At 44.9% G+C, this 25,292-nt stretch overlaps 1 protein-coding gene and 1 long non-coding RNA gene across 6 annotated transcripts; one reads left to right on the plus strand and one right to left on the minus strand.

Annotated features, from left to right (window-relative positions):
• Positions 1-1,008: 1,008 nt before the first annotated feature.
• Positions 1,009-14,213, minus strand: LOC126994316 (cancer-related nucleoside-triphosphatase homolog; the record flags this gene model as incomplete). Its single annotated transcript, XM_050853639.1, has 6 exons — positions 1,009-1,337; positions 3,153-3,347; positions 5,761-5,880; positions 6,088-6,173; positions 13,719-13,859; positions 14,084-14,213. Coding segments are annotated over 6 exons (750 nt in total), but the record flags the coding sequence as incomplete, so codon positions are not given.
• Positions 14,214-20,019: 5,806 nt separating this feature from the next.
• LOC126994313 (uncharacterized) lies at positions 20,020-22,547 on the plus strand. Of its 5 annotated transcripts, none has more exons than XR_007749001.1 (4): positions 20,020-20,138; positions 20,833-20,931; positions 21,527-21,625; positions 22,119-22,547. It is a non-coding gene; the product is annotated as an uncharacterized LOC126994313 (long non-coding RNA). The 5 variants fall into 5 exon arrangements; XR_007748997.1 differs by lacking the exons at positions 20,020-20,138; positions 20,833-20,931; positions 21,527-21,625 and adding exons at positions 20,171-20,269; positions 20,964-21,130; positions 21,329-21,427; XR_007749000.1 differs by lacking the exons at positions 20,020-20,138; positions 21,527-21,625 and adding exons at positions 21,032-21,130; positions 21,329-21,427 and having other exon boundaries at positions 20,798-20,931.
• Positions 22,548-25,292: the final 2,745 nt, after the last annotated feature.

Genomic DNA, 25,292 nt, shown 5'->3' on the forward strand with positions numbered 1-25,292 from the left:
GCAATTATTAGAGGAAAGATGGGTGAGGGGAAGAGAGCAAAATGGAGGTAATGTGAAGGAAGGAAGGAACAGTGGAGGGGAGGAAGAAAATGTGTAGGGATGACAGAAGGAGAGAAAAGATTAATGGAATGAGGAGAGGAAGTGGTGTGAAGGAGGGGAAGGAGAGAAGGAGGATCAAGATTAGGAGACAGATGATAGAAGGAGAGAAAAGTTGGGTGGAAGGAGGAAAAAAAAAAGGGGAGAGAAGGAAAGGAGAATCAAGGGGGCTAGAAAAAGTCTAAACAGCAACATCAGCAGAGCGGTGGTAGGAGGCTGAGAGACACCCGCCGCCGCCGCCGCTGTGAAAGAGAGGGACAGAGAGGGCTGTGCCGATATCAGGCGTCACTCAGGGCTTAGGAAAGGTGATGCGGGTATCCACCTTCCCTCCTTCCCTTCTTCTCCCTGCCCCTCCACTCCATCCATTCCCTTCTTTCCTTCACTCAGTTCTTTTCCCCTGCCGTCCCGGGACTTCCTTTCCTTTTTCTTTCCGTTTCTTTACTTCCACTCTCCTTACCTTTTTCTTTGTTATTAGGTTTGTCGAGAGAAAGGTCAAGTAATTTCTCGTACAAGGTCATGAAGGAAAAGTTGCCGCCCCCAATCATAGCTTTTCTGCCAGTTAGCAAAGATAAAAAAAAAATAGCAATCGTGAGGTCTTGTTCTTGTCCTTTTTTTTCTTTTTCTTCATTTTTTTTCTTCTACTTATTTTTTTTTTCCCTCTTTGTCATGATTTTTTTTCTTCCTCTTTTTCTATTTCTTAGTCTCCTTCTTCCTCTTCATTTACCATCTCCACATTTTTCAAACCATTTTTCAAAGCCGGCACTAAATATTCTCTCTCTCTCTCTCTCTCTCTCTCCCCTACACACACACAGTTGAATGGATTTCACTAAACAAGAAGCAGGAACATGTGTTTTTATTAAAACTCAGCAAACATCACTTCTTCTTAGAGGTTCTTAGGTCCTGTAGTTGGCATCAGCAAACATCACTTCTTCGTAGAGGTTCTTAGGTCCTGTAGTTGGTGTCAGCAAACATCACTTCGTAGAGGTTCTTAGGTCCTGTAGTTGGCATCAGTAAACATCACTTCTTCGTAGAGGTTCTTAGGTCCTGTAGTTGGCATCAGTAAACATCACTTCTTCGTAGAGGTTCTTAGGTCCTGTAGTTGGCATCAGTAAACATCACTTCTTCGTAGAGGTTCTTAGGTCCTGCAGTTGGTGTCAGCAACATTACTTCTCGAGGGAGGTTCTTAAGGTGCTGATAATCTTCTCCAGGACAGCCGGGTCGTCCCTGCTGGCTCTGGTCAGCTGTGGAAGAGGAAGGAACACATGTATGTCTTCGGGAAGTAAGCACATCTCCACCCTGTACAATATTTCCTACAGGTTTGTCAGAGAGAAGGGAAAGTAGGAACACATCACATCCATACAATTTTTCCTCAGGTCCATCAAGGGAAAAGTACAACCATGGACAGAAACAGACAGACAGACCGACAGACAGACAGAATCAAACTGCAGAAGAGAGAAAGAACATGAAACAGAAAGAAGGAAAAAAAAATCAAGGAGAGAGAGAGAGAGAGAGAGAGAGAGAGAGAGAGAGAGAGAGAGAGAGAGAGAGAGAGAGAGAGAGAGAGAGAGAGAGAGAGAGAGAGAGAGAGAGAGAGAGTCCCAATTACAGTTTTCCTATAGGTTTTTCCTACAAGGTCATGGAAGAAAAACTGCCGCTCCCATTCATAGTTTTTCTACCAGATGGCAAAAAGAAAAATCATACTAATCATGAGGTCTTGTTCTTGTTCTTTCCTCAATTTTTTTTCTTCTTTGTCTTCTTTTTCCTCCTTCTACTTCTTTTTCCAGTTCTTCTTTTTCGCTGTCTTATTCTTGTTCTTCTTGATATTATTTTTTTTTCTTCGTTTTTTCTTGTTTCTTCTCCGTCTTCACCTACTTCTTTTTCATCTACCTCTTCTTCTTCTTCTACTTCTTCTTCTTCGTTTACCATCCCCACATTTCTCAAACTACATCGTACGTGGATGATTTCTGCTCCAGAGTCCCCTCATCGAGATTTGCCGTACAACTTCATATTTGCCTCCCATACCGTCATTAAAACACAAGAGGCATTAATCATGTGTCTGGCACTGACGTACATCTTTTTCTCCACTCGCTGGTGGTAGGGAGGGAGGGTCCCCCTCCCTCTTTTCCCTCTAGAGGGGGTTGAGTTTGTATTGCCTTGAACAATTTAGCCTAAAATTTCACCTACATCCTTGTGTTTCCGCCCATTTTGGCTGGATTACATAATGGATGGAAAACATAGAGGAGGCAAAACAATGCCAGCAATCACTGATCTTTACATTGCTGTGCACAGTAATAAGAAAATTTGTAAGGTTAATGACTGAAGCTTAGAACAGTGAGAATCTTGATCCACTGATTTAAGGCTGGCGGAAAGGGGACGGTCACACTCCTTAAGGAACGACCATGGAAACCAAAACATTTTTTTATAGAAGCAGGAACGTCTTTAGACGATAGCTTGACGTCACTCCTCGCCTTAGAACCAGGAATTTGAAAGAATGAACCCATACTCTTCTTGGTAATGTGTCACTACGTACAGTGCAAGAAACTTGGCAGCGTGACATTGGCTGCAGGTCTTACTGCGTACAGAAGCAACCACTAATAAATGACCTCCAAAGGAAGAGGAGGCTTCATTTTGGCCAGCAATGTAAAGATCAGTGATTGCTGGTATTGCTTTGCCTCCTCTATGTTCTCCATCCATTATGTAACCCAACAAAAATGGGCAGAAACACAGGGATGAAGGTGAAATTTCAGGCCAAATTGTTCAAGGCAATACAAACTGTCAACCCCCACAGGAGGGAGGGGAGAGATGTAGACCCTCCTTCCCTCACACCAGTGAGTGGAGAAAAAATGTTCGTCACACATGATTAATGCCTCCTGTGTTTTAATGATGGTATGGGCGGCAAATGTGCAGTTGAACGGCAAATCTCGATGCGCGAACTCTGGTGCAAAAATCACCCATGCACGATGTACATCCACCACCACATATACTCATCTACTACATCACTTCTGCAACCCACCACCCACCCACCACTACCTACTCCTTCCTTTCCCAAGCCTTACATTGACCACCATGAACGTTGGGCTGCTCCTGATCTCCTCCACCAGGGCTATGGGCTTGCCCTTGGCGACGGGGATGCTTGCCAGGAGGGTTGAGGAGGGGTCCGCGATGGCCTGCCTCACGCCCCTCACAAAGCCGGCACTTAACATCTCCATCTTCCCTATTTCATTCAGCACCAGGACGGAGGGACTTGCTCTCTGGAGGATGCATAATGTAGGGTTAGCAAGATAGGGGATTTGAGGTGGAATTACAATGGATAGGATGGGATGGGAAGGGATGGGATGAGAAACGATGGGAAGGAAAGGGAAGGGAAGGAAAGGGATGGGATGAAAAAAGAAGGGAAGGGATGAGAAAGGATGGGAAGAAAAGGGAAGGGATGAGAAATGATGGAGAGAAAAGGGAAGGGGATGGGATGAGAAAGGATGGAAAGGGAAGGAAGGGAAGGGAAGGGATGAAAAAGGAAGAGGGAGCATGGAAGGGCATGAAAAGGGAATGGGAGGGACGGGAAGGGATGGGATGGGATGAAAAGGGAAGGGAAGGGATGGGATGGGAAGGGAAGGAAAGGGATGAAAAGGGACTTTCAGAAAGCCTTCGACAAGGTACCGCACGAGCGACTACTTAAGAAACTGCACTCGGCGGGCATCGGAGCCAATCTGATCGCGTGGATAAGAGATTGGCTCACCGACAGAAAACAACGAGTACTACTCAACGGACAGCCTTCCGATTGGCTTCCAGTCACTAGTGGAGTGCCTCAAGGGTCAGTGCTGGGACCCATCCTCTTTATCATATATATCAATGACCTAGAATGAGGACTGAAATCCACAATATCGAAATTTGCAGATGACACCAAGGTGGGTGGAGATGCCCTCACAAAGACCGACTGCGAAATCATTCAGAAAGACCTCAATCACATTATCGAATGGTCGGAAAACTGGCAAATCTCTTTTAATGTTGACAAATGCAAAGTCATGCACATTGGGTCCCAAAATAGTAACCACACATACATCATGAATGGGAGACCTCTGCAAGCGATGCAGGAGGAAAAGGATCTTGGAGCCACTATCAGCAGTGACCTGAAACACGCGAATCACTGTAAAAAAGCATACAACAAGGCCAACATTATGCTTGGGTTCATAGCGAGGAACTTCGAGTGTAAAACACCAGACGTGATGCTATCCTTGTATAATTCCATGGTAAGACCGCACCTCGAGTATGCAGTGCAGTTCTGGTCTCCCAATTACAGAAAGGACATTGCTTTACTGGAAAGGACTCAACGACGCGCCACAAAGATGATTCCAACCTTCAGGGCTCAACCGTACGAGGAACGACTCAAGCGACACAATCTCTTTACATTGGAGAAAAGACGCCTACGAGGGGATATGATTCAAGTCTTCAAGTATCTAAAAAAGTTCAATAACGTCGATTACTCCAAATTCTTTGAACTGCAAACCAACTCAAGAACTAGAAATAACGGTTTACCCATTCAGTCGAGTCGATATAACACAGACATTGGAAGGAGTTTCTTTTCAAACCGAGTCATCCGCCACTGGAACAATCTTCCCTCAGAAGTAGTAAATGCAAATACCATCAACTCCTTCAAATATAGAATCGACCGTCATTTCGCTGCGTCGGGAGTAAACTGAATAACGAGGGGCTTCCATCTGCTCCTCAATATCGAGGTGCTTTCATCTGCTCACCAAGCCCTAAGCGGCGGTCGAGCAGATTAAATCACCCAAGCGGGCGACCTCGTAATGAGCCAATAGGCTTTCTGTTGCCTGCATTTCCATGTTTCCATGTTTCCATGTTTCCAAGGGAAGGGAAGGGATGAAAAGGGAAGGGAAGAGAATGGATGAAAAAGGAAGGGAAGGGATGGAAAAGGAAGGGAAAGGCAGGGAAGGGAAGGGAAGGGATGAAAAAGGGAGGGAAGGGAAGGGAAGGGAAGGGAAGGGATGGGATGGGATGGGATGGGAAGGGAAGGGAAGGGAATGGAAGGAAAGGGAAGGGAATGGACATGTTATCTGCAGGATAGAGACTGTTGTTATAGCATGTTAAGGGAGGAAACAGGGACTTACATTGTCTCTATCCTTTCTATACCTACCAGGATAAAAAATATCTGATGACAGTACCAAGGATGAACAGACTTGTTTTCCATTGCAACAACAGGTTAGGCACTCAAAACATGAATACTATATACTCAGCCTCTCCATGTAGTACACAATAACCATGGAAGAGCATTATCTGATGTAACAAGGTATCTACACAATGACAGCCTGAGATACTAATTCCTGCAGTCCTGAAATTAATAGCAGTGACCTAGTTAACCCCTTGAATGCGGATTTCCTACAAGAAGACCTCACCAAGCTATAGAAGTAGAGCAAAAAGTTGCTGCTACAATTCAGCGAAGAAAATGTAAAGTCCTGCACCTTGGGAGGGGATATCCAGCATACCAATAACACATGGAAAACACTCCACTATCCAGCACAGAGGCAGAGAAAGACCTGGGACTATACTATTTTACCAGGCTACCAGTGAAAGCCAAATCCGTGCCAATCGCAGCGGAGGGGTTAAGAGATGTTGAGGTGGAGCACGGTGCTGTCGAAGGGAGCGTACCTGAGTCTGCAGGAGAGACAGGGCCAGGGACTCGAAGGACGCCACATCAGCAACGTAGTTACCAACCCGAGGTTCTCGCCCTCCACTGCCCTCAGCCCTGTCAGAAATATTGATTTTATTAGGGCGTGTTCACCAGTCTGTCTGCTTCATCCCAACCAGTACTCATATAAGGATAAAAACAAAAGATGAGTTAGTCAAAATTAGCAAACTTTTTTCTTGATCTTTAGAACTGTTCATCTTATTCCTGGGTCAGTATTCAAATAAAAAAAGAGGTGAAAGAATGTAAATGCCACCAAATTCTTGCATGACAAACCAGGACATACTCACAATCCCCCACATCCACCCCTTTTCTGAGCCCCCAGAGGCCAGCATGAACAGCGCCCCGGGTCTGAGCAGTTTTCTTTTCCAGATGACTATGTTCAAATGTGAGAAATGGAAACCAATGAACAGACACACTATGAGGTAGAAGATAAGCTGACATAGCAATTGTAATACAAAGGGATAACACTATCCAAGCAGAGAGGAATGCAAGGGAAAGAAACGTTCTGTCAGTAGAAATTAGCCTGTTGACTGCGGACCCCCTACCAGAAGACATCGTTAAAGCTACAGAAATGGAACAAAAAGTGGCTGCTACAATGCAATGAAAAAAAATGTAAAGTCATGCGCCCTGGGAAGGGATATCCAGCATATCAATACCACATGGGAGACACTCCACTGTCCACCACAGAGGCAGAGAAAGACCTGGGACTATATGTTACCAGGCTACCAGTGAAGGCCAAATCAGTGCCAATCGCAGTGAACGGGTCAAATGACATTAAAATTGAAAGAATCAGCAGAACAGTGGAGTTTTTAACGTTAAGCTTCATTAGGTATGTACAGATTTAGGTGCTTTGCTGAAGTAGATAACAGTAATCAAGATAGAATTGTCCTGGCTGGATACGCAAGCAATGAGCAGTGATAGCCTAGGCACGGACGTTCTGAGGTCTGTCTGTGGAGGAGCTAAACCATGTTGCAGTAACACCATGAGTGCCTTACTTTATGAGTGTTTTGATTTATCAGCTCAAAATATTCACTAAAAATTAGGGATGTACTGATATCAAACTTTTGATCGATATCGATACCGAGACCTTAATATTTAACCGATACCGATACCGATACTGATACCGATACCTGTGCACTGATTTTTTTTATACAGCAATTCCAGCAGCTAAAGGGCAATATCAAATGTTAAGGTAAAAAAAGACCCACTACTCGTTATTCCACCATAGAAGGGAAGGGTTAAACAACCCCCCCCCATAAGTTTCGACAAGGGGAGAGGGAGGAGGCGCCTCGTGAGGTCTAGTTGACTAAGTTGGGTTAGCTTTACCTTCATTGCCGTACATTTAGGCAGAAGACTGTGAAGAAATCCCCAGACCTTGGCAGCGTGCTCCGAAGTAGGGGTGGGCAGGTTCCGGTACCAGTACCGGTACTAACTGTACCAGCTATACGGTACGGTACCGGTACCAGACTGCTCGGTACCGGTACCAATACTAACCAGTCGCTCATGGTGTCCCTCATTTCTTCTTCACACGAGTGAGGCTGAGACAGAGTCTCTCTCTCTCTCTCTCTCTCTCTCTCTCTCTCTCTCTCTCTCTCTCTCTCTCTCTCTCTCTCTCTCTCTCTCTCTCTCTCTCTCTCTCTCTCTCTCTCTCTCTCTCTCTCTCTCTCTCTCTCTCTCTCTCTCTCTCTCTCTCTCTCTCTCTCTCTCTCTCTCTCTCTCTCTCTCTCTCTCTCTCTCTCTCTCTCTCTCTCTCTCTCTCTCTCTCTCTCTCTCTCTCTCTCTCTCTCTCTCTCTCTCCTCTCTCTCTCTCTCTCTCTCTCTCTGTCTCTCTCTCTCTCTCTCTCTCTCTCTCTCTCTCTCTCTCTCTCTCTCTCTCTCTCTCTCTCTCTCTCTCTCTCTCTCCTTGACCTTGTTATAGCGACCCAAGATAACCTAGTCAGTAATGTCACGGTAGGAGAACACCTCGGTTCCTGCGATCATAAACTAGTGCGCGTTGACATTATAGCTCAAACATCGGTGACTGAAAATAAAGTAAAGGTGCCCAATTTCAAAAGAAAACTAATAGATATGCAACTATCAGATGACGGCAATGTAGAGGACGCCTGGCTAAGCTTTAAAAATCACTTACTCATTCAGCAGGACACATTTGTCCCCTTGTGCGAGAAGCGAATTAACACTAATAAAAGTCCACCTTGGTTTAATAGCGAAATTAAACACTCAGTCAAGGAGAGAAAATTGTCTTACAGGTTAAAGAAAGAGCAAAGCACGCCCGAAAACATTAGACTTTACAATGATGCCAGGCGACGAGTAAACAGATTAGTGCGTCAGGCAAAGCGTAGATATGAAGAAAACATTGCAGCCAACTGTAAAAATAATCCGAAATCCTTCTTCAGTTACATAAACAACAGAAAGGCGATCAGAAGTGGAATTGGACCTTTAACAAACAGCGACGGTGCACTAGTGACTGACAGCCAACACGTTGCAAACCTATTAAACAATAATTACTTTTCCTCGGTGTTTAATAATAACAGTCCTCCCGCCACCACCACCAACACCAGTACTAATGTAAATCCCGAGCATGCATTGTCTAACTTTGAAATAAAACCCGATGAAGTCCTTAAAGCCCTCAAATCACTCAAAACAAATAAAAGTCCTGGCCCTGACAAAGTATATCCAATTCTGCTGAAAGAAACAAAGAGCGAAATACTCTCCTCCCTCACAACCGTATTCAATATGTCCTTGCGACAAGGCATCGTCCCTTCAGATTGGAAAAAGGCTAACGTGACACCGATTTTTAAGAAAGGAGACAAAAAAGTACCAGGTAATTACAGGCCCATTAGTCTAACTTCGGTTGTAGGTAAGCTACTTGAGGGTTTAATTAGAGACAAAATTGTGAGTTACCTTGAAAGCCACTCATTAATTGGGGACTCACAACATGGCTTCCGAAACAAAAGATCCTGCCTATCAAACCTATTAACCTTTTATAACGACCTCTTCACTGTTTATGACGTAACCAAATCACTGGACGTAGTCTATCTTGATTTCCAGAAAGCGTTTGATAAAGTCCCTTCGCTGAAATCTCCATCCTAGGAGATTTCAATGTTCACCACCAGCTTTGGCTTTCATCCTCTTTCACTGACCATCCTGGTGAACAAGCCTACAACTTTGCTATCCTCAACGACCTAGAGCAGTTGGTCCAGCACCCTACACGTATTCCTGACCGTCTTGGAGATCGGCCCAACATTCTAGACCTCTTCCTTACCTCAAACCCTTCTGCTTATTCTGTCAAACTGTTCTCTCCGTTGGGCTCCTCCGATCACAATCTTATTTCTGCATCCTGTCCTATCGCTCCTGTACATCCTTTGGACCCACCGAAGAGGCGATGCTTCTGGCATTTTGCTTCAGCTCGGTGGGACGACCTGAGGATGTACTTTTCCGATTTCCCGTGGAATGATTATTGCTTCCAGGATAGAGACCCCTCTGTGTGTGCTCAGCGATCACAGAGGTGATTGTCTCTGGAATGGAGGCATACATTCCTCGTTCTTGCTCTACTCCTCACGCTAAAAAGCCTTGGTTTAATCACGCTTGTTCTCGTGCTGTCAATGATAGAGAGGTAGCTTACAAAAGATACCTGAGCCTTCAAACTAATGCTTATTTTGATCTTTGCATTTCTGCCCGAAATCGTGCCAAATCTATTCTCCGAGTAACCGATTTCTCTTTCATTAATCGAGCCTGTCAACACCTTGCTTTCCCTCACTCTGCCCGTGACTTCTGGCATCTAGCCAAAACATCTCCTCCAACTTCACTTCTTCATCTTTCCCTCCACTCCTCAGTCCTGACGGCAACACTGCCGTCTCATCTATCTCTAAGGCTGAACTCTTCTCTCAAACTTTTCTAAAACTCCCCTATGGACGAGTCTGGGCATATACCTCCAAATCATCCAAACTCTGACTCCTTTATGCCTGTTATAAAGATTCTTCAAAATGATGTTTTCTATGCCCTCTCTGGCCTCAATCCTCAGAAGGCTTATGGACCTGATGGAGTGCCTCCTATTGTCCTTAAAAACTGTGCCTCCGTGCTGTCACCCTGCCTGGTCAAACTCTTTCGCCTCTGCCTGTCAACATCTACCTTTCCTTCTTGCTGGAAGTATGCCTTCACACAGCCTGTACCTAGAAGGGTGACCGCTCCAATCCCTCAAACTACCGTCCTATTGCTTTACTTTCTTGTCTATCTAAAGCTTGAATCAATCCTTAACCGTAAGATTCAAAAGCACCTTTCCACTTCTGACCTTCTATCTGATCGCCAGTATGGGTTCCGCAAGGGGCGTTCTACTGGTGATCTCCTAGCCTTCTTAACTGACTCTTGGTCATCCTCTCTTAGCCGTTTCGGTGAAACTTTTGCTATTGCGCTGGACATATCAAAAGCTTTTGATAGGGTCTGGCACAAATCTTGCTTTCAAACTACCCTCCTACGGTTTCTATCCTTCTCTCTGTACCTTTATCTCCAGTTTCCTTTCTGACCGTTCTATTTTTACCTAGGTAGACGGTCACTGTTCTTCCACTAAATCTATTCACAGTGGTGTCCCACAGGGTGCTGTCCTATCTCCCTCTTTTCTGTTGTTCATTGATGATCTTCTATCCAAAACGAACTGTCCTATCCATGCCTACGCCGATGATTCCACTCTGCATTATTCAACTTCTTTTAATAGAAGACCACCCTTCAGGAACTTAACGACTCAAGGCTGGAGGCTGCAGAACGCTTAGCCTCAGACGTTACTATTTTTTCCGATTGGGGCAAGAAGAACCTGGTGTCCTTCAACGCCTCAAAAACACAGTTTTCCCACCTATCCACTCGACACAATCTTCCAAACAACTATCCCCTATTCTTTGACAACACCCAGCTATCACCTTCCTCAACACTAAACATCCTCGGTCTATCCTTAACTCAAAATCTCAACTGGAACCTTCATATCTCATCTCTTACTAAATCAGCTTCCTCGAGGCTGGGCGTTCTGTACCGTCTCCGCCAGTTCTTCTCCCCTGCACAGTTGCTGTCCATATACAGGGGCCTTGTCCGCCCTCGTATGGAGTATGCATCTCATGTGTGGGGGGGGCTCCACTCACACAGCTCTTCTGGACAGAGTGGAGGCAAAGGCTCTTCGTCTCATCAGCTCTCCTCCTCATACTGATAGTCTTCTACCTCTTAAATTCCGCCGCAATGTTGCCTCTCTTTCTATCTTCTATCGATATTTCCACGCTGACTGCTCTTCTGAACTTGCTAACTGCATGCCTCCCCCCCTCCCGCGGCCCCGCTGCACTCGACTTTCTACTCATGCTCATCCCTATACTGTCCAAACCCCTTATGCAAGAGTTAACCAGCATCTTCACTCTTTCATCCCTCACGCTGGTAAACTCTGGAACAATCTTCCTTCATCTGTATTTCCTCCTGCCTAAGACTTGAACTCTTTCAAGAGGAGGGTATCAGGACACCTCTCCTCCCGAAACTGACTTATCTTTCGGCCACCTCTTTGGATTCTTTTTAGGAGCAGCGAGTAGCGGGCTTTTTTTTTTTTATTAATGTTTACTTTTTTGTGCCCTTGAGCTGTCTCCTTTGCTGTAAAAAAAAAAAAAAAAATTACTTTACAAATTAAAGCAAATAGGTATTGACGGTTAAGTAAACCAATGGATCGCGAATTGGTTGAGCAACAGACAACAAAGAGTAGTGATTGACAGATTTAACTCAGAGTGGGCGCCTGTCACTAGTGTCGTCCCTCAGGGCTCGGTTCTTGGCCCAGTGCTCTTCATTATTTACATCAACGACGTGGATGTTGGACTCAATAACCGCATTAGTAAATTTGCAGACGACACAAAGATTGGTAACTCGGTTCTGACTGACGAAGACAGGCAAAGCCTCCAAGAGGATTTGCACAAAATTTCAGTTTGGTCGGATAGATGGGAGATGCCCTTTAACGTAGACAAGTGCCAGGTCCTTCAAGTTGGAACGAGGAATAAGAAGTTCGAATACGAAATGCGCGGCGTTAAACTCAAAAGCGTTCAATGCGCCAAGGACTTGGGGGTCAAAATCGCGTCAAACCTCAAAATCTCACAGCAATGCATCGATGCAGCAAATAAAGCGAACAGAATGTTGGGCTTCATTAAAAGAAACTTTTTATTCAAGAATAAAGATGTAATACTCCCGCTCTACAACAGTTTAGTCAGACCCCACTTGGAATATGCGGTACAGTTTTGGTCTCCCCACCATGCAAAGGATATTGCTAAATTAGAAGGTGTTCAGCGTCGGGCAACGAAAATGATCCCTTCCTTGCGCAACAAATCCTACGAAGAAAGGCTTTCTACCCTTAACATGTTCTCTCTTGAGAAACGTCGCCTCCGAGGAAAACTGATCGAATGTTTTAAAATACTTAATGGTTTCACGAATGTAGACAGATCAACATTGTTTATGATCGATGACACTTTGCGCACGAGGAACAATGGCGTAAAACTCAGATGTAGACAAGTAAATTCAGACTGGATCAAATTTTTCTTCACCAACGTTGTAGTGCGAGAATGGAATAAGCTTCCGCCATCAGTGGTCCAGTGTAACACGATTGACTCCTTCAAAAATAAGCTCGACCGTCACTTCCTTCAACTTAATATCAACTAGAGTAGAAATGCAACGTTTTGGAGTCTTCTGATTAATGTAAAATCACTTAGGTTTAAGGACAGACCACCAAGTCTGGACCATGGGGTCTGTGTGGTCTGATTTTCTATGTAAAGCTATGTAAATCTCTATCTCTCCACTGAATGAAGTGAATATTTATTTTTCGATAGAAATTAGCATATATATAGTTACTATGTATGGACTCATAGTCCAATAACGATAACAGTATATATATTAGCAAAACTATAAAAAATAATCGGATATAAAGAATTATCTAATAGATAAGTTAATAAAATAATGGAGCGCGCCGAAGCTGCTAGTACTAAACCTGTATTGTACGCATCCGCGGTACCAAAGGCTGCACTGTATACTAAGTATTATATATTTGTATTCAAAGTAATATGAATCTTATCGTTTAAAGTGATGAAAATTAAATCGCGGAAAATTCCAAACCGGCTTACAAAACCACTTCAAGTGTCGCTAGTATCGGCAGAAAATCAGCCAATACCGATACTCTTAATATGTGCCGATACCACCGATACCGATACGTCGGTACATCCCTACTAAAAATGCCTTGGTTGAAGAGCGATTGATTGGTGTACGAGCATCCTGTTTATACAAGTCGAAGGCGTGAGCGATGGTTCCCTTTGTTCACCGCAAGCCAAGAGTGCTCAGAGCGGAAAACAGTGGGAATGGGGTTTCAGTGTTCGCTGTGCACCCACAGAGGTAGCACCCACGTGCTTGTGTACACTTATGTTTGTGGTCTGGTGTGCGATCTTTGTGTTTTCAGCATCACAGTGTGCGTTCATTTGGTTTGCGAGCAAAATTCCGGAACGAATTAAGCTCATAAACCAAGGTATGACTGTATCTTGGAAGGACAAAACTTCTACAGCATAAACAGAAATGACCTGAGGCCGCCTGATTGAGAAGCCTCTCGTAGAAGTTGCTGGGGTTTTCATGGACCGTTTTGTGGTCCCTGTGATAGTTTTACATGACCTCTGCACCATGGACAGGAAAAACACCCATAAAAAACAGGTTAGTCTTCTCTGTGGCCTTGGGTAAAAGTCGTGATTGGAGTCCGACACATTTAAGAAGACAGAGATACAGAGATATAGAGTGATATTGGTGACAGTTTTACATGACCCCTGCACCATGGACAGGAAAAACACCCATCAGAACCCAGTTAATCTTCTCTGTGGCCTTGGGAAACTTGTAATGGGGGCCCGAGGCAATTAAGAACATGAACCCTGCACCTCACCTCTGCTGCTCAAGGTGACCACATCAAAGCCAACCCTCTTGCCTCCCTGCCGCACCTCCTTGGTATAGAACCCGCTACACGCCACCTCAGCCTCCTGCAGCCGACCCACGACCTTCTGGATCAGTGTCGTCTTGCCCACGCCTGCACAATAGGAGAAACATTGCAGGGAAAGGAGGAACCAGGGAGGGGAATAAAGGAACTAAGGAGACAGTGTGACATTCAGGGAAAGTGTCAGGCAGCAGAGAGAGACCCCCAAAACACACCAGAAGAGAGAGAGAGAGAGAGAGAGAGAGACACTAGTCCTAAAAATATTAGAGAGAGAGCCTGTCTATATATGCGACAGTCGCCCTAACTACTATACTCACCTGGGGGCCCCGTCACTGCCACGTGTATGCAGGCGGAGGCTATGGCAAGACACTTGAGGTCAGTGTGTGGAGCAGCGGGAAGGTGTGTAGGGGCCCGTTGGTCTGCTTGATCTTGATCCTGATCTTGATGTCACATGTGACTTGGGATTTCTCCCCAGCCAGGTCTTTGTATCGGCAGTTCCTCTGAAGGAAAAACAAAACATACGGAAAGTCGGTGCTCTACTCGGGGCAAGGTATCATTGCCTACATCTTGCACGCCACATGCTCTCCAGGAACTCTTTCACTGCCTCAATCACTCTCTCTCTTGGAGCCAGTCTGATCGCGTGGATAAAAGATTGGCTCACCGGCAGAAAACAACGAGTACTACTCAACGGACAGCCTTCCGATTGGCTTCCAGTCACTAGTGGAGATCCTCAAGGGTCAGTGCTGGGACCCATTCTCTTCATCATATATATCAGCGACCTCGAATCAGGACTGCAATCCACAATATCGAAATTTGCTGATGACACCAAGGTGGGGGGAAAGGCCCTCATAAAGACCGATTGCGAAATCATTCAGAAAGACCTCAATCACATTATCGAATGGTCGGAAAAATGGCAATGCAAAGTCATGCACATTGGGTCCAGAAATAGTAACCACACACACATCATGAATGGGAAACCTCTGCAAGCGATGCAGGAGGAAAAGGATCTTGGAGTCACTATCAGCAGCGACCTGAAACACGCAAATCACTGTAAAAAAGCCTACAACAAAGCCAACACTATGCTCGGGTTCATAGCAAGGAACTTCGTGTGTAAAACGCCAGACGTGATGCAATCCTTGTATAATTCCATGGTAAGACCGCACCTCGAGTATGCAGTACAGTTCTGGTCTCCTAATTACAGAAAGGACATTGATTTACTGGAAAGAATTCAACGACGCGCCACGAAGATGATACCAACCTTAAGGGCTCACCCGTACGAGGAACGACTCAAGCGACTCAAACTCTTTACATTGGAGAAGAGACGCCTACGAGGGGATATGATTCAAGTCTTCAAGTATCTGAAAAACTTCAATAACGTCGATTACTCCAAATTCTTTGAACTGCAAATCAACCTAAGAACTAGAAATAACGGTTTACCCATTCAGTCTAGTCGACGTAACACAGACATCGGAAGGAGTTTCTTTTCAAACCGAGTCATCCGCCACTGGAACAATCTTCCTTCAGAAGTAGTAAATGTGAATACTATCAACTCCTTCAAATATAGAATCGACCGTCACTTCGCTGCGTCGGGAGTAAACTGAATATTGAGGTGCTTTCATCTGCTCCTCAATATCGAGGTGCTTTCATCTGCTCCCCAGGCCCCAAGTGGCTGTCGAGCAGATTAAATCACCAAAGCGGGCAACCTCGTAATGAGCCAATAGACTTTCTGTTGCCTGCATTTCCACGTTTCCATGTTTCCTTCCTTTCTTCCTTCATTTCTTTCTTTCTTTCTTTCTTTCTTTCCTTCTCTCTTGTTTCCTTTCTTTCTTTCTATCTTTCTTTCTCTCTTTCTTTCTTTCTTTCTCTTTCTCTCTATCTATCTCTCCATCCATTATCTATCTGGTATTCTATCTCTCTCCCTCTCTGTTATAATAAGGACAGTGCGTGGTCGATGCGTCCATTCCACAACGCTGCGTCATTACCAACAAGATTTTTTCCACGCAAGATTCATGAAGCTCCTCGCCATCCATAAAACATCGGCGACTCAAATCAATAGACAATTTACTCTTGACAGCAAACCCTTCCTCAACCCTGAACGAGTGTGTGTGTGTGTGTGTAAGATAGTAGATAGTGTTGCCAATTAAAATCAGTGCGGTGCAGGTGCTCAAACTTACGTGGACACACACACACACACACACACACACACACACACACACACACACACGACACATATACATGATTACGATAACCTATCTCTGTGTCTGTCTGTCTGTCTGTCTTCCTCTCTTTCTCTCACATATCTTTGAGTCCCTGGTTTCTAGACGCCACACTGTAGGTAATGTGACCCCTGCAATGCCCTTCACTTCTTCCTCTACATGCATGCCATATCTAACGCCTCTTCCCTCCTCTCTCTTAAACACACATAAACACCTTGGTTCTTAGACACCATGATATAGGTTATGTGGCCAATGCATGACTCCACTCCTTCCTTCCTCTACTAAAACAGATCTTTCGGCTTTCCTTCCTCCTCTCTCTCAAACATACATAGGTACCCTGTAGTTCGTGGTTTTTAGACACACTATAGGCGATGTGGCCCCTCTAAGACACCATTTCTTCCTTCCTCTACGAGTCTACACGTTTAACAAATTCTTACAACTTTCCCTTCCTCATCTTTCTCTCTCTCTCTCTCACACTCACACACATACACGCCCTGAGTCCGCCCGTTTCTCCACACCACACTGTTCGCAGCGCTACCGGAGACCCTCGCGTTCCTTCCTTTTATACCCGCATACGCTGAGTTTCATGACAGTGTATTCCGCTCAACGACCGCCTTAAAATGGTGCTGAAACTGAAACTGAGACCCACCGTGTGTCGCGCCGCAGCAGCGATCTCTGCGCCCGCAACGACGCCAGCTTAACACGGTGCTCCAGGGTTGGTATTCTCAGACGCTTCCACCTCTCATGTCAGCTATTTCCAAAGGCCAAAAAGGAGATAATCGGATTCTCATGAGTGTTTCCTTATGTTCAAAATACAGAAGAAGGGTCAAACTACTGCCAGGCTCATTAAACTACCTCTGGAAATGGCCCAAACCCGTAACGAAAGCCCTATGAAATGTGGGTGTGTGATCCCCGAAATGTTTGAGAATATGGTCCCTGGTTCCTCGCGCTGATGGCAAACCTCACAGATGGATCCTTTCAATTTTCTGTATCATAGAAACGGAGAGCTTGAGTTTATCCCTCGAGGCGCCACTACCAGCAAACTTAATAAACACAATAGTACACGAACACGCATAATAATACGTGTGAATGGCAAACCTCATAGATGGATCCTTTCAATTTTCTGTATCATGGAAATGGAGAGCTTGAGTTTATCCCTCGAGGTGGCACTACCAGCAAACATAATAATACATGAATAGCAACGAGGCATATTAATTCTGATGTTCTGCAATTATGAGGAATGGGAAGATAGAGGTTAATAGAGTAGTCCTTTCATTTTTCTGTATCTTGGAAATGGAGAGCTTGAGTTTATCCCTGGAGGCGCCACTACCAGCAAACATAATGATACCTGAATAGCAACGAGGTATATTAATTCCGATGTTCTGCAATTATGAGGAAGGGGAGAATTTAGGTTAATGTTGTAATATGATCAGGAAAGGTATAAGGATTAAGGGCTGTGGCGAGGAATAACATCATGCCCTATAACTAACATATAAAGAGTATTTACGTAGATGTTAATACTAATACTCTACAAGGAAGGCGAAAATAGAGGCAAACGCTGTAATACTCATCAGGAAGAGTAAGGATTAAGGGTTATGGCGATGAGTAACACCACGCACTACAGCTAACATATAAAGAGTAGTTACGTAGCTGAATTTATCCCTCTAGCAATATGTTGTTATAAGGAAGGGGAGGATTTGGGTTAATGTTGTATTACTCATCAGAGAGGGTGAGGATTAAGGGGTGTGGCAAGGAATAACACCATGCACTACACCTAACATTATATAAAGTGTAGTTACCTGTTTAATAGAGCGTGCATGACAGACCCCTCACCTGTTAATTAATATCAGTGCGTGAGGTGTGCCTGAGTCCTGAAAACCACGAGGTAAAACATGGAAATACAGGGAACAGAAAGCCTATCGAACAGATAAAAGGAGTTCGTATTCAGGTAGATAATAGTTCTGCTTCACTAAAATTTACAGACGAACGTACGAGTAACATAGTCCTTTTTTTTTCATAGCGGGGAAAAACTATAACAGGCCATAAAGCAATGTATATAAATGTGTATAGAGTGAGTATATAATAGAGAGGAAGACCAACGATATAGCTACGCCTGGCCTTAGTGCTCATCTCCGTTCCTTTGACTCTTTAGCATATGGTGGATATACAATAAGCAGGGATTAGCTGCGCGTGGCTTTAGTGCTCATCTCCGATCAATTGCCTTAAGGTTATAGTGGGAATACAATAAGCAAAGACTAGCTGCGTGTGGCTTCAGTGCTCATCTCCGATCCATTGACTCTGAAGCTTATGGTGGGTATACAATAAACGAAAACTAGCTGCGCGTGGCCTCAGTGCTCATCTCCGATCCATTGACTCTGAAGCTTATGGCGGGTATACAATAAACGAAAACGAAAACGAAAACGCGTGGCCTCAGTGCTCATCTCCGTTCCACTGACTCCGAAGCTAATGGTGGGTGTACAATAAACGAAAACTAGCTGCGCGTGGCCTCAGTGCTCATCTCCGATCCATTGACCCTTGAGCTTTGGTGGGAATACAATAAACGAAGACTAGCTGCGCGTGGCTACAGTGCTCATCTCCGATCCATTGACCCTTGAGCTTTGGTGGGAATACAATAAACGAAAACTAGCTGTGCGTGGCTACAGTGCTCATCTCCGATCCATTGACCCTTGAGCTTTGGTGGGAATACAAGAAACGAAGACTAGTTCCGCGTGGCTTCAGTGCTCATCTCCGATTCATTGCCCCTTGAGCTTATGGTGAGAATACAATAAACGAAGACTAGTTGCGCGTGGCCTCAATGCTCATCTCCGATCCATTGACTCTTAAGCTAATGTTGGGTATACAATAAGCAAAGACTAGCTGCGCGTGGCCTCAGTGCTCATCTCCGATCCATTGACCCTTGAGCCGATGGTCAGTACAACCTACAACACACAGAGACTAGCCAGCTGCTGCGCCCAAAGTCTCAAGCCGTGTGTTGCCTGCCCTACGCACTCCTCAGACTCATAAGCTACGCACGCAAGCGTTGACCTACACGCCAACGTTCCTGAAATATGTAACGACTTCTCAGGGTGTCTATAAATTCCCTAGTATTCTCTTCGTACCTTCGTTTTAATTGTTTGTGTTCTATTGAGGGGTTATTTTTATTTCATTTTACAGGCGTGTATATATATTTTTTTAAGTATATCTTATTAGTTTTATTTCTTATTAGTTTTTTTTTCGTATTTCCTGATGTAATATTTTATTCGAATGTATTTTGAATTTGTCTGGATCATTTATATTCTAACCCGTCCGCTGCGACTGGCACGGATTTGGCCTTCACTGGTAGCCTGGTAACATACACTTCCAGGTCTTTCTCTACCTCTGTGGTGGATAGTGGAGTGTTTCCCATGTGGTATTGGTGTGCTGGATATCCCTTCACTGGTAGCCTGGTAACATACACTTCCAGGTCATTCTCTGCCTCTGTGGTGGATAGTGGAGTGTTTCCCATGTGGTATTGGTGTGCTGGATATCCCTTCACTGGTAGCCTGATCACATACACTCCCAGGTCTTTCTCTGCCTCTGTGGTGGATAATGGAGTGTTTCCCATGTGGTATTGGTGTGCTTGATATCCCTTCACTGGTAGCCTGGTAACATACACTTCCAGGTCTTTCTCTGCCTCTGTGGTGGATAGTGGAGTGTTTCCCATGTGGTTTTGGTGTGCTGAATATCAATTCACTGGTAGCCTAGTAACATACACTTCCAGGTCTTTCTCTGCCTCTGTGGTGGATAGTGGAGTGTTTCCCATGTGGTATTGGTGTGCTGGATATCCCTTCACTGGTAGCCTGGTCACATACACCCCCAGGTCTTTCTCTGCCTCTGTGGTGGATAGTGGAGTGTTTCCCATGTGGTATTGGTGTGCTGGATAGCCCTTCACTGGTAGCCTGGTAAAATACACTCCCAGGTCTTCCTCTACCTCTGTGGTGGATAGTGGAGTGTTTCCCATGTGGTATTGGTGTGCTGGATATCCCTTCACTGGTAGCCTGGTATCATACACTCTCAGGTCTTTCTCTGCCTCAGTGGTGGATAGTGGAGTGTTTCCCATGTGGTGTTGGTGTGCTGGATATCCCTTCACTGGTAGCCTGGTAACATACACTCCCAGGTCTTTCTCTGCCTCTGTGGTGGATAGTGGAGATGTTTCCCATGTGGTATTGGTGTGCTGGATATCCCTTCACTGGTAGCCTGGTAACATACACTCCCAGGTCTTTCTCTGCCTCTGTGGTGGATAGTGGAGTGTTTCCCATGTGGTATTGGTGTGCTGGATATCCCTTCACTGGTAGCCTGATCACATACACTCCCAGGTCTTTCTCTGCCTCTGTGGTGGATAATGGAGTGTTTCCCATGTGGTATTGGTGTGCTTGATATCCCTTCACTGGTAGCCTGGTAACATACACTTCCAGGTCTTTCTCTGCCTCTGTGGTGGATAGTGGAGTGTTTCCCATGTGGTTTTGGTGTGCTGAATATCAATTCACTGGTAGCCTAGTAACATACACTTCCAGGTCTTTCTCTGCCTCTGTGGTGGATAGTGGAGTGTTTCCCATGTGGTATTGGAGTGCTGGATATCCCTTCACTGGTAGCCTGGTAACATACACTCTCAGGTCTTTCTCTGCCTCTGTGGTGGATAGTGGAGTGTTTCCCATGTGGTATTGGTGTACTGGATATCCCTTCACTGGTAGCCTGGTAAAATACACTCCCAGGTCTTCCTCTACCTCTGTGGTGGATAGTGGAGTGTTTCCCTTGTGGTACTGGTGTGCTGGATATCCCTTCACTGGTAGCCTGGTAACATACACTCCCAGGTCTTTCTCTGCCTCAGTGGTGGATAGTGGAGTGTTTCCCATGTGGTGTTGGTGTGCTGGATATCCCTTCACTGGTAGCCTGGTAACATACACTCCCAGGTCTTTCTCTGCCTCTGTGGTGGAGAGTGGAGATGTTTCCCATGTGGTATTGGTGTGCTGGATATCCCTTCACTGGTAGCCTGGTAACATACACTCCCAGGTCTTTCTCTGCCTCTGTGGTGGATAGTGGAGTGTTTCCCATGTGGTATTGGTGTGCTGGATATCCCTTCACTGGTAGCCTGGTAACATACATTCCCAGGTCTTTCTATGCCTCTGTGGTGGATAGTGGAGTGTTTCCCATGTGGTATTGGTGTGATGGATATCCCTTCACTGGTAGCCTGGTAACATACACTTCCAGGTCTTTCTCTGCCTCTGTGCTGGATAGTGGAGCGTTTCCAATGTGGTATTGGTGTGCTGGATATCCCTTCACTGGTAGCCTGGTAACATACACTCCCAGGTCTTTCTCTGCCTCTGTGGTGGATAGTGGAGTGTTTCCCATGTGGTATTGGTGTGCTGGATATCCCTTCACTGGTAGCCTGGTAACATACACTTCCAGGTCTTTCTCTGCCTCTGTGGTGGATAGTGGAGTGTTTCCCATGTGGTATTGGAGTGCTGGATATCCCTTCACTGGTAGCCTGGTAACATACACTCTCAGGTCTTTCTCTGCCTCTGTGGTGGATAGTGGAGTGTTTCCCATGTGGTATTGGTGTACTGGATATCCCTTCACTGGTAGCCTGGTAACATACACTCCCAGGTCTTTCTCTGCCTCTGTGGTGGACAGTGGAGTGTTTCCCATGTGGTATTAGTGTGCTGGATATCCCTTCACTGGTAGCCTGGTTAAATACACTCCCAGGTCTTTCTCTGCCTCTGTGGTGGATAGTGGAGTGTTTCCCATGTGGTATTGGTGTGCTGGATATCCCTTCACTGGTAGCCTGGTAACATCACTCTCAGGTCTTTCTCTGCCTCTGTGGTTGATAGTGTAGTGTTTCCCACGTGGTATTGGTGTGCTGGCTATCCCTTCACTGGTAGCCTGTAACATATACTCCCAAGTCTTTCTCTGCCTCTGTGGTGGCTAGTGGAGTGTTTCCCATGTGGTATTGGTGTGCTTGATATCCCTTCACTGGTAGCCTGGTAACATACACTCCTAGGTCTTTCTCTGCCGCTATGGTAGATAGTGGAGTGTTTCCCATGTGGTATTGGTGTGCTGGATATCTCTTCACTGGTAGCCTGGTAACATACACTCTCAGGTCTTTCTCTGCCTCTGTGGTGGATAGTGGAGTGTTTCCCATGTGGTATTGGTGTGCTGGATATCCCTTCACTGGTAGCCTGGTTACATACACTCCCAGGTCTTTCTCTGCCTCTGTGGTGGATAGTGGAGTGTTTCCCATGTGGTATTGGTGTGCTGGATATCCCTTCACTGGTAGACTGGTAACATACACTCCCAGGTCTTTCTCTGCCTCTGTGGTGGATAGTGGGGTGTTTCCCATGTGGTGTTGGTGTGCTGGATATCCCTTCACTGGTAGCCTGGTAACATACACTCCCAGGTCTTTCTCTGCCTCTGTGGTGGATAGTGGAGTGTTTCCCTTGTGGTATTGGTGTGCTGGATATCCCTTCACTGGTAGCCTGGTAACATACACTCCCAGGTCTTTCTCTGCCTCTGTGGTGGGTAGTGGAATGTTTCCCAAAAATGACCCTCTCTCTACCATCTCCACCTATGTATTTTGACTTTTTTTCGTTTACAATCACATACACTATCCTATTCTTTCTTTAAATTCTAGTAATGCTAACTTGTTTACTCTGATATTCCGCAGAATTCATCCTCTCTATACCGTCTCCATCAATATATTTAACTTTTTTTTGTTTATAATTACATACACTATCATATTTTGTCCTTTAATTCTAGTAATGCTAACTCGTCTACTCTATTTCAACATCTATCTACGTATTTTATCTATTTTCTACTTATAAATACGCAATCTCTATTTTTATACAGCAAGGGAGGCAGCTCAAGGTAAAAAAAAAAACAATAACAGTAACAAAAAAAACCGCTGAAAAAAATGTACGAGAGGTCAGAGGAGAAGTCAGCCTCGGGTGGAGAGGTCAGTCTTGGTACTCTCCCACTCCGTCTGTAAGTTCTAATAATCATGCAAATTTCGCTCATTATTTCATCCTCATAAATATACAACCTATCCCATCACGTCTATGAATTGTACTGATGTGAAGATCCGCTCCTCTATCTCACTTTACTTTCATATTCTTACTTTTCTTCCACAAAAACCTCAACACATGAACACTATAGCATTCTGTCTGTAAACTCTCGTCAGGTAGAACTCGCTCAGTATTTCATCTTCAGCAATTTTACCTTTTTATCCACTTACAATAATTACAGACACTATCTCATTCTTCCAATAATTACGCACACTATCCTATTCTGCTTGTAAATAGAATAGTAACTCATAATTTGATCAGCCTATTTCATCTTCACCTGCCTATTTTTAACTGTTTTCCACTTATAATCACGCAAACTATCCTACTCTGTCTTAATACTCCAGTAATGCACAACCATCATATTCTTACCTTTTTTTTCCACATTGAACTCTCCACCCAGAAAAAATCCCATTCCGTCTATAAATTGCACTTATCCACTCTATTCCATCTCCATCTATACATCTACATATTCTTAACTTTTATTTCACACTGAACTCTTATTACCACGGAAACTCTCCCAATCTGTCCATAAATCTAGTATAAGCCAGCGCTGGTCCACTCTCTATCATCCCGTACACACACACACACACACACACACACACACTGCTTTATGAGTGACTTACTGGAACTCCATCAACAGCTCCAGCCTCGCATCCATCACCGCTCGGGATGGACGCTTGGGAACAATATATTAACCCAGCAGCACACACACACACACACACACACACACACACACACACACACACTAACATCAGCCTCCCAGGAAACATATGGCGGGGCATTAGTATGCGGCGTTGTTAATCCACGCTACAGCAAGGATAAATAGAACCCAAGAGTGAGTGCCTGCTCCTCCATCTATATCCGTTTTGTTGGCGTGAATCATGTCTTTTATATTACCTAACTCAGCGAGGATTGGCGGACCCCTATGGTGAGTGCCTCCTCCTCCACCAGACTTTCTCTCTCTCTCTCTCTCTCTCTCTCTCTCTCTCTCTCCCGGCCGCATTGTAACGGGCTTGTCGGGGGGCGTTTAAAGGGTGTTGATTAAGACTTTAGCTTCCTTAAGGCGAATTATATTCGTAGCCTTTATGTACAAGAAGCGTCGGAGCGAGAGCGACTGTCGTTGTGTGTCAGTCGGACTCTAGTGAAGGAGTGACGAGTTACAGGTTGGAAAATAATTGTTACAATTGGTCACGTATGTCAAGGTGACCTCCACGCACCATCGGAGTGCGAAGTATACAAAACTGAGACGGTAAACACTGACGGACGACATTCCTATAAGGTGTCGTGATCTATCTGTCGTGGGTTTTTCCATTGACAATTGTATGCCTAATTCGTGGTGATATTAAATAATAATAATACATTGATATCCTACTATAACACTGCTCGGTCACCTACCAGTGATCGCGACCTCGCGATATACAAAAATCTAAATAGCAGTCTAGATACCATGAACATACATAGTGGGAGTTTGTCAAGCAGACTGCCTATGATACAATTACATTAAAACACTGGCTATGTAAGAACATATGTGGAGTTATAATATAAATAGTGAGAGGGAAACCACAACGTGTGTGACATGAAACATAAGAAACCTCTCAAAAGATAAATATAAGGACACATGTATAAGAAGCTATCAACTGGCATAGTTACAGGTAATGAAACGTTGATCTAGCTCCTAAAAAAAAATACAGTAGTGAAACACAGTACAATGTTAAGTATAGGAGCAGCTGGCCAGGTTTCTGTCCCCTGACTTGTCTGAGAAAAGGAAAAACTACCTTGCCAGTGGCCTCCCTGCATCCAGTCGCCGTGTCTGCACAACCAAATAATCGTGCAGGACAGAGTTCCTCCTAATAAGGTAGCACATGACGACGAGACTGACGAACATCAGAAACATTGGTACCAAAAATCCAGGGTACAGGTAGGGGAGATGCAAATAATCAGGCAGCGTTTCCTCCAGGGTTTCCGCAAACTCTGTTTTGTTTGCGAAAGACAATGAATTAAGGGAATTAGTCACATACGAGATGCTGGAGAAGTGAATGTCATCGAGAGACCGTAGAGGAAACACTCGATGGGAAATATTGGCCGTGAAAACCAGACGGATCCGGGACGGGTACGTTGTTATGTTAGTGGAGCGGATATAGCATGCTTCCGCTTTGGCATAGTGACCAGTAACCTGTTGATAAGTGGTACCCTCCGGGCTGATGACCGATACA

This window comes from Eriocheir sinensis, unplaced genomic scaffold (genome assembly GCF_024679095.1).
Source record: "Eriocheir sinensis breed Jianghai 21 unplaced genomic scaffold, ASM2467909v1 Scaffold772, whole genome shotgun sequence".
NCBI lineage: Eukaryota > Metazoa > Arthropoda > Malacostraca > Decapoda > Varunidae > Eriocheir > Eriocheir sinensis.